Raw genomic sequence first — 9,573 nt, 5'->3', positions numbered from 1 at the left:
CAAGTTGTTCACACATGTGTGAGAAAACCTTGTACTTTGTATGCCTTATGTGTCTCCCTTGTGGTACCTATGTGGATGCCACATAGATGCTACCTCCTCAAGCCTCCCCAAAATCCTATAAATAGAGCCCTTGTCTCGCATTAATCATCACCCATTCTGCATTATTATCATGCTAGTTTTCATCTAGAATTTTTAAATTGAACTTATGTAACTAACCCTTGTTTGGTAGCTCTTGTATTTACTTCTCATTGTATCTTTGGCATTTACTCTTGCATCCACTATTTTCATCAAAATTGAATGAATTTGATAGTGGTTTCTTCTGTACCCACTACTTGAATGCATTATTCCATCTCATTTAGTATTAGCTTCATTTACACTCTATCATTTAATTTGCAGTATGGTATTATTGTTATTCTTTGGGAGAGCCCAACCACAAACCACAATCTTGAGAAAACCAACAAACCTCTTTTGGGTGCACTTGTTGAACTTCTTCGAGGTTGTGTGGAGACTCTATTTCTTGATTTCATAGCTTAGTAGAACTCAAAGTATTTTTAGTTAGTATTATCTTTTTCTTTATGTACATATGCAATAGTTAGTAAAGCTATAATGGAGTCTTAGTACATAGATTGTGCAAAACCATTTCAAATTTATGTCCCTAGGTTGACATATTAAATGAGCCTTTCCATAGGATAAATAGTTGGTCATTATAGATGGCCAATCTATGAGTATGGGAGTTATACCTAATTATTAATCCATTTAAAAGGGTAGCTATCAAACTTGTATGAGTATTCTCTTGGGATTATGAAGTCAATAAAAATTTAGCAAATTATTGCTTTAGTTGCACCTTTCAATTTGTAAAATTGCATTTTTAGGTTGTACTTTCTTTGTAGTTTATTTTCATATTGAAAATCCCAAGAATACAAAAAAACTAGAATATTATAAAACCTATTAAAAAAAACCAAAGAATTCAAAGAAATACCAAAATTATAAAAACTTGCAGACTACATAAAATACAATGTTACACCCAAGTCAAAAAGAACGTTTCTAAAGTTCCTTATTTGGTTACCTATTAGCTTTTAGGAACTGACTGACTAGGCTAAATGTTCATCCTATTAACTAATTAGGAAGGGGACATCACAATTTGTTAGAATTTTTTTTTTTTCTTTTATTAATCAAACTAAAAATTAGAACACAATAGTTTAATGATTCTTAATTTAATTAATAAATTTAAAAAATCAGTCAAAGGCTCATTGTGATCAATGAAGAATGAATACAATTCACTTTTTATGGAGGGAAATGACCTTTTATTTTTTAGTTCAAATTTATTTTGGGTCCAATCTACTCGCTAGAAAATGCTTAGTTGAGTGTAAAATGTGTCAATGTGTGTAATAGATATTTGTATTAAAAAGACAAACCCTGATACACTTTTTTAGATCCATCCATTGATTACCTCTAAGATGCATCATCCAAATCCCAAAGAATGTTCTATTAGCTTTACGTGAACTTATATCAACATTTACATTTAGCTATATATCTCTAAGATCATCATCCAAACCTTTTAAACATAATTGTTAATGTAAATCAAATGACCTAACACAAAAAGATATTCACATATCTATTCATTAACATAATTCTAAAAAATGAGATAGAAAATTTCTAAACATTTAAAAATACACATTATTTTTCATGAACTATGTTCACTTATATTATATGATAGTGAGAACAAACTTATATATCAATAAATCATCAATCACAAATTACATATTTAATCACCATTTATTATCTTAAATAAAAATCTACAATAAAATACCTCTACCTCTCTGCATCTTCCCCACATAAATACTAGATCCCTCTTTAATCTATCTCATAAATTAACATAATTAATGTTGATACTATTTAAACTTGACAGTTAACAATGGATTTATTGCATATTTACTTGAAATTTCTATTCTAAGTTATTCCAATTACTAAAAATACTTTTCAAAAGGTTAAACAAACACTTCACAAATCAATTGTAAATGAAATGTGGAGAAAAAGAATAACAAGGGAAACCAAATCATCAATGTGGTTTTTGAATTACATAAATGGAAGACAAGTCTCACAAGTGTACGCTACTTGTTATGGAGAAGAAACAAAGCATAGACTCACTAATGAAAAACTGGACAGGATGGATTGTAATCGACCACCACACCAGGAGCTGTTGGGCAGGTGGCAATAGGGCATTGGTCGTCTAAGGCTCCTCCCCACCAATTTAAATTCTGATTCCCATTAAATTGTAATGCAAAGTAAACAAGAACACCAAGAAATGCAACTCCTGCATCAAGTGCCCCTGACAAGATGTAGTTATTCCTACTCCACCACTTCTTATGTCTCCTGAAGATAATGAAGTTGAAGATGAAACCGGCTGTGCCCCATGAGATGTAATTGGCAGCACTTGCCGGTGGCATAACTGCAGTGGCTCCAATTAGGACTGGCATGTTGATCAATTGGATCCATTTCACCTTGGGGAACATTTTGGAAAGGTACCAGAAGGGCACTGGTGCAAGTGCACCAATTAGGAAGAACCAATTGCAATTGTTGTAGAGACCCAAGTTACCAAACATTCTTTGTGGCCCAATTACTCCCCATATTACTGAGGCACTGTAGAAAACACTGTCCAATGGGCATGTCCAAAGATTGCCAATTTTGGATGAATCACACAATTCTTCAATAGACTCTATCATCCACCATGCTGTTCCAAAGTACACTGTGGCTGCAATGGCAGTTCCTACAACCTTCACAAATCATGAAGTTAAAGTTATTTTCAAGGCCATTAGATCAATCTAGCTAGACACTAATTAAGTATTAAAGACGAAGACACAAAAGATTGGAGCTCTTTTTCCCTTGATGTTATATGTAAATCACCATATTATAAATCACCGATCCTAGTCAAAAACATATTAGTATTAAAATGTGAGATTGATATGGAGAGCTCAATTGTCTTGTACTTAGGATATAGTTTCTTAATATACATAGGTTGATTGAGATGTTAACATAGATGTGGTATAGTGCCAGCATCTCCATCAATCTATACAGTATAATATTAATCCTTTATAATAATGAAAGTAACGGGCTATTTGGGGTTTTGGGGTTTTAGATATCCTTGCTGATAAACAAATTAAGCTATATAGTAAACGAATAGAAATTCTAATATAGAAACCTGAACAAGGAACATTGACCGAGGTGGGATTTTCATATAATGCCCCAATTTGAAATCCACAAGAAATGTAAGAGCCTGTGTCATGCTGATATATCCATATGTCTTGAATGTTACATTCGCAAATGGTTTTCCTTGATACAAGTACCCGATTACGTACTCTGTTATTATATTCAGCCCAGGTTGCTGCAAACAAAATGTGAATAGTTAATGACTTTAAACCCAATTTATAATCATTTCACATATGTTTGCACACAAGATTTCAAGAAATTGATTCTATACCTACCATATTAGTAGTGGCTTGAATGATTCCCACAGGAAGCGTAAATGAAAAAGCCATGGCACAAGCAAGGAGGACTCCCCACCATGGGAGTTGTAGTTGTCCTCCGAATCCCTCACAAGTGAAAATTGCGAGCCCCATAACAATTAACAATACAATCATAAACCAGTACTGGGGAACAGGTCTGTAGTTTTTCTTCATTAACCTTGTGTGGATGTCCACATTTTCATTACTGAAGGAAGCCTTTGTTTGCCTCCATATTTTCCTGGAGTACGTCCATAATTGTCATAAGGTAAACACCCAAAAAAACAAAATTACTTTCAAGCAGTGTACCACCAGCATTGGGGTTCATTGGGACGTTGGGACGAGTTTATGGGACGGGTCAACAGGCCTAAATTTCCAGACAAGAAGGGAATAGTGACTGGATGACGTGCGAGGAGGGGTGTTGGATACTATCCATATAGAACTTGAAATGCTAGCTATGAAATGATGTTTCCTTCGAAATACCAAATTAAAATACTTGAACATAGCAAAATTGCAACACTAACTAGAACCATTCAACGTTCAACATAATAACATTGTACATACCCAATAGTAACATTCTAAGATTAAAAATAAAAATAGAGACTGAAGTACCCATCCTAGCTGAGGCATAATTGCAGAATGGTGGAGGTGGTCTGAAGCAGTAAAATTCATAGCATAAAATACACAAATTCCTAGAAAAGAAATCAAATTTATTTTCAATCATTAAATACTAGATCTACCCATTATAGTACTTACTTGCCATGAAAAAGTAGAACATGGGAGAGTGTTGCTGCCAGTGTTGCAAAGCCCACACCATAGGTAATGGCAAAGAAAGTGCTCAAGTGCAGTTTGCTATAATTTTCATAACCATCATTGTCAAATTCAGAATGATGCATCACCCTTGTAATGTTGTATCTGTTCCCAGTTTTGTCATAGGTCTTTGATGCGTATATGGGAAATTTCTTGGCACTGTAAACATTTCCCCAGTATGTAATTGGAGTGATAACATATACAATAATGAAGAAACCTACCATGATATTGGCTATGGCAAACCAGGGAGTGGCTAGAGGACTTTGCAAATATGTTGAGGCAATTACGGACCAATCAAAGCCAAAGGATCCAAGGCCAAGCCCAGACGACCCTGATCCAATCTGTTGAGCTATTACTGACTTCTTCCAAATGAGGCAGGCAATTGATAGGGTGGACACTAAACCAAACAAATAACTTGGGATTATATAATATGCAAAGCTGCATATTATAGCTAGCATGAAGAATTGCAATCTTGTCAAGCCACCGTTTTGTCTCTTCTCTTTCTCATGCAGTGCCCTGAGTGTAAACATTAAGAAGAGTTGCTTTAATTAATATCATCTTTGAAAATCTACAAGATTATATTATATAATGATTATCAAAGGTTAACTTTCTAGTTTTATATTACTTATGTTTCATTGATATTAATTCAGAAAATCCTTCTTTCATTACTGTCAACAATCAGCATAATGTGTACATCGCTTGTGAAATCGATACTCAAATTAGAGTATATATGCTCAAGCCCTTCTATGATGTTGCATGTAGCCAGTTGTAAGATTGCCATAACTCAAAAGAATGTTTTGCATGATAAAAAAAGAGAATATTTGTACAACATGCCTGAAAATGGAGACTTGGACAAGGTTTGATGGCCACCACATGTAAGCTGAGTCTACCAAGAATTTTCTGAAAAGCCCCGCCCATCCAAAGCCAAGCATCTGCAAAAAATATGACATGTTTATCATGTGTATGATGCATAAGACTCTATTCCTACAATGAAATAAGTGTAAATGGAATTATGTCAATTGTAGACAATCCAACAATGGCAAGAGATTGTGTCATGTGTGAGATACCGAAGTGAAATAATTGTAAATGGGATTGTGTCGATAGTAGACAATCCAATAATGGTCAGAGACTGTGTCATGTCCAAATATGGAACAGCCCAATTATGTTTTTCTTTGTATAAAACCTTCTTATATAAGAAACAACTTTTTAAACTGGCAAATGGTTATGACAAATACAGCTTGCCGACCTTTTAATGCAGGCCTCCATTGACAGCCAAGCTGCTGCACCTATAAGCTTTGAAATGGTTTTGTTTCTTTAAATTCTATATGTTATGAAATTTACTGCAACTTAGCAGAATTTGAATTTAAGAAGCTCAAAAGATACAGTTATGTTATGTTATAGGCTCTTGCCTTTTCCCTCTTCCTTTTAATGTTCTTCAAGAGCTATTGTTTAAAGGAAACAGTTTGGAGATTATTGAGAGTTTTTATATTCTTATTGATGACCAGTTCGTCCACTATTTCAATTGGGAAATCTCAAACAATATATACTATTTGATTTGTTTAGGTAACTTCGTAAAACACGTCAGAGAACCCGACTATTAGTATGATTTCTTTGACTTGTTTTCTCTGACTCTCAGTATGATTTTTTTGACTTGTTTAGATGGTCCATGTGGATCACACTATTTTTTCAAATAAAATTCACTTATTAATATAATTTCCAAAGAATACCTAAATAAATGAAAATTTTCTAAAATGCTATAAGAGTACCCAAAGTTCAGCACATGTATCACTCAAACTCACAAAATGAATTCCATGCTTTCGGGACATCTAATCTATTTTACATATTTTACGAACTCAAACACCACAACAAGCTCTAAACAGATAACAATTCGTCCTAATTGAATTCTTTTTAACTAGCGAACATGTCTTGTATTGAATGTAAAGCGGGTGAAATCTTACCTGCGTAGTAACTGATAGCAGCCAACCTGATAAAGGATGAAATTTTAAGTTGTAGAAATTCTTGGATTTCATGATGGTCACAATATGGACTGCATACACCCCACCACTTCCAGCTGAGGCAAATATGGTAATCATTACATGTTCTTTCATGTTGAACTTTCCTGGATTAAGTGAGAAATACCATTTTGTTCCCGGGAACCGAAATTTTCTTGTAGGTAGGGTGGCAGCCATTAATCGACCCAATGGTAGAACAGCAATCTGAGCAGTGATTGTTGATACGGTTAATGGATTTGCTCTGTAGGAGAAGAACTGATTCAGAAATGCCAACACCACACATGAAGCAATCCCCAACACCCACATGCGAAATGTTAGGACTGGCAGCTCTGGATCATCAGTTGTGGCCACCGTGAGGGCCACTTCTTCTATTGGGGATTGGTCCTCGATTACTTTTTTTGACTTATCTGCCATCAAAGATATTTCATTTCCTCCTGAAATAGAGAATATAAATATAAATCTTCAGTATCAATCATTGGAAACAATTTTTTTTATAAATAAGTAAAATATAGTAAGTTATAAAATGAAAAAGTTTAAATTATCCATCTTCGTGCTGTCAATTACACTTCTGAGATTATGGAAACGGCTATTTGGTTTCATATGTACCAACATATGAAATGATTGTATATCAATTTTAGTATCAATTGATGTATTTCTTAAAGCTGGAAAATCATTTTTTATGAAGACAATTTTCTGAGTTATTCAATTTGTAAGGTGTATCAATATATGAAAATAATTTATGTATCAATTGATATATTTTGTTAAAGCTGGATAACCATTTTCTATGAAGACAATGATTGTATATCCAAATAATTTATGTATCAATTGATGTATTTCTTAAAGCTGGATAGCCATTTTCTATGAAGACAATTTTCTGAGATTATGGAAACAGCTATTCAATTAGTAAGGTGTACCAATATATAAATTGATTGTACACTCAAATAATTTATGTATCAATTGATGTATTTCTATAAGCTGGATAACCATTTTCTATGAAGACAATTTTCTGAGATTATGAAAACTGTTACTCAGTTCCTAAGATATACCAATATATAAATGATTGTATGTCCAAATAATTTATGTATCAATTGATGTATCTCTTAAAGCTGGAAAACCATTTTCTATGAAGACAATTCTCTGAAATTATGGAAACGGTTACTCAGTTTCTAAGATTTACCAATATATAAATGACTGTATACCCAAATAATTTATGTATCAATTGACATATCTCTTAAAGCTGAATAACCAATTTCTAAGAAGACAATTTTCTGAAATTATAGAAAGAGTTATTCAGTTTCTAAAATACTAATATATAAATGATTTATGTATTAATTGATATATCTCTTAAAACTGGATAACTATTTTTATGAAGACAATAATAAAAATAGATATTCAGTTTCTAGGATGTACTAATACATAATTATAATATATAAGAATAACTTACGCATAGATGCATCTTCAAAGGTGGATAGATGCCTCTTAAGAGCTGGATAAATGTTTCTGATGAAGACAATGATGCTAACAGCAACATTCGAATTCATACATACGAAACATATAATTTTATTGAATTCAATCTATGAACTTAAACTTGAAATCATTTTTAGGGTCTTTAAAAGCTTTGGTCCCTTTATACCCTGTCACAAAACTATTCGATACAGTCCTTTGAAAATATATATATATGTTTGTGGGAAATTTTAAAAATTCTATGTTTTTTTGTTTTTGATTATAGTACAATTAATTTTTGACGAGAATTATGAGTTGAAAGAGTCAAACTACTATAAAATTGCAAGAATAACAACATATAATATCAAGCAGAAGAAAAACAAATACCTGTTTGTGTAAGCTCCACATCAGGCAAAACCGTCCCCATTGAAGAAAAACCAAGCCCCCCAAAAAAATGTTTTCTTGGATCCTCAAGAAAATTCAGGAGGAAAAGAACTTCTGAATCTTTAGGCTACAGCAAGATCTGTCACAGAAACAGGAATATGTTCAGTAACTATGTGTATCGATAGAAATTATCTTTGTCCATAATCTTCAACAAGGATAATGATATGAATGTTTGGAAGATGAGACTTTTAATTTTGTAAAGATGTGAAATATAAACCTTATAGATATCTGAAATATTTCAGAAAAAGTGAAACATGATTATGGAGAAGCACACTGAATCACAACATTACAATGATGATTAATATCCGTTGAGCCTGTGAAGATTGAAGCTGGAGAAGAATGCTTGTGACATAAAAGAGGAAACTATTTCATGCCCTTAATAAGGGCAAATCAGTTCAATCAATCTGATAATTAAATAGAGACATCCTTGTTTTCTATTGATGGTTTCGTGACTTACAAAGAGTTGGCGATGTTTACAATCATCTTCAAATATTACGGGCATTCCAAGTCTGCGTGTGCACAACATAAATTAATGGTGGTGGATCAGAACAAGATTCTACGAACAAAACAATGTTGATTTTTAAATATTACATTATGAAGATAGGAATGATAGAACAGAATAAAGCTTAGATTTATTAGCTTTTTTAAAGTCAAATAAAAGTAATTTGCATATTGCTCATTTAAGCTTTGGATAAGTTTTTTTGAAAAAGAATCTGATTTAACTTTTGGATAGGTTTTTTTTTTTTGTTTTTTTGTTTTTTTTTTTTAAATTTAAAAATCAATATTCAAGTTATTCTAATTTTTTATATGATCTTCTCTCTCACTTGGTATTATCTTTTATTTTCTTTTTGTGTTTTTTCAATTATAATCTTTCATATTACCCATGATATATTCATATATAACCTATTAAAGAAGACAAGGAAACTGGTTTTTATTCTATTTGATACAATAATACATATGGTATATTTATGTATTAAAGAAGACAAGGGAAAGGGGTTGTATCTTATTTAATATGATATTATATATGTTATAAAATAATATTATATATGTTATATTCAGACTATATGGTATATTAGTATATTTAGGAAGACAAGAGAATAGGACAACCATTAGAGGTTGTATCTTGTTTTGGTCAATAGAATAGAGATTCAATTGATCCCTTCAAAGCTATACATCTAGAGTGAAAGACATTGTTGTTATATGATTGTATTATGGATGAAACAACCTAGCTTTCAATTACATATTCATTTAATTAATGTAATAGTTGTTTTCATATTTTGATTATTATATATTGAAACAAGAAATAAATGGAATGAAAGAGAATCCTTTTATAATCATGACATATCACAACTTTACTTATCACA

At 32.2% G+C, this 9,573-nt stretch overlaps 1 protein-coding gene across 2 annotated transcripts; it reads right to left on the bottom strand.

The window, feature by feature from the left end:
• Positions 1–2,039: 2,039 nt before the first annotated feature.
• LOC149568174 (oligopeptide transporter 1-like) lies at positions 2,040–8,811 on the bottom strand. 2 transcript variants are annotated; one of them, XM_089817527.1, is made up of 8 exons: positions 8,667–8,811; positions 8,153–8,288; positions 6,269–6,756; positions 5,145–5,242; positions 4,257–4,826; positions 3,483–3,741; positions 3,200–3,382; positions 2,040–2,774 (listed from the first exon to the last, which is right to left on the bottom strand). In XM_089817527.1, exons 2-8 carry the CDS (start codon positions 8,190–8,192, stop codon positions 2,148–2,150), a joined length of 2,265 nt encoding a protein of 754 aa, XP_089673653.1. In that variant the 5' UTR covers positions 8,193–8,288; positions 8,667–8,811; the 3' UTR covers positions 2,040–2,147. The 2 variants fall into 2 exon arrangements, with proteins under 2 accessions (XP_089673653.1, XP_089673654.1); XM_089817528.1 differs by lacking the exon at positions 8,667–8,811 and adding an exon at positions 8,427–8,561.
• Between the last annotated feature and the right edge of the window lie 762 nt (positions 8,812–9,573).

This window comes from Cupressus sempervirens, chromosome 3 (genome assembly GCF_028749045.1).
Source record: "Cupressus sempervirens isolate cs-2001-9-10 chromosome 3, ASM2874904v1, whole genome shotgun sequence".
Classification (NCBI taxonomy): Eukaryota; Viridiplantae; Streptophyta; class Pinopsida; order Cupressales; family Cupressaceae; genus Cupressus; species Cupressus sempervirens.
Note: the sequence above shows the minus strand (reverse complement) of the source record. Positions and strands in the feature narration are given on the sequence as shown.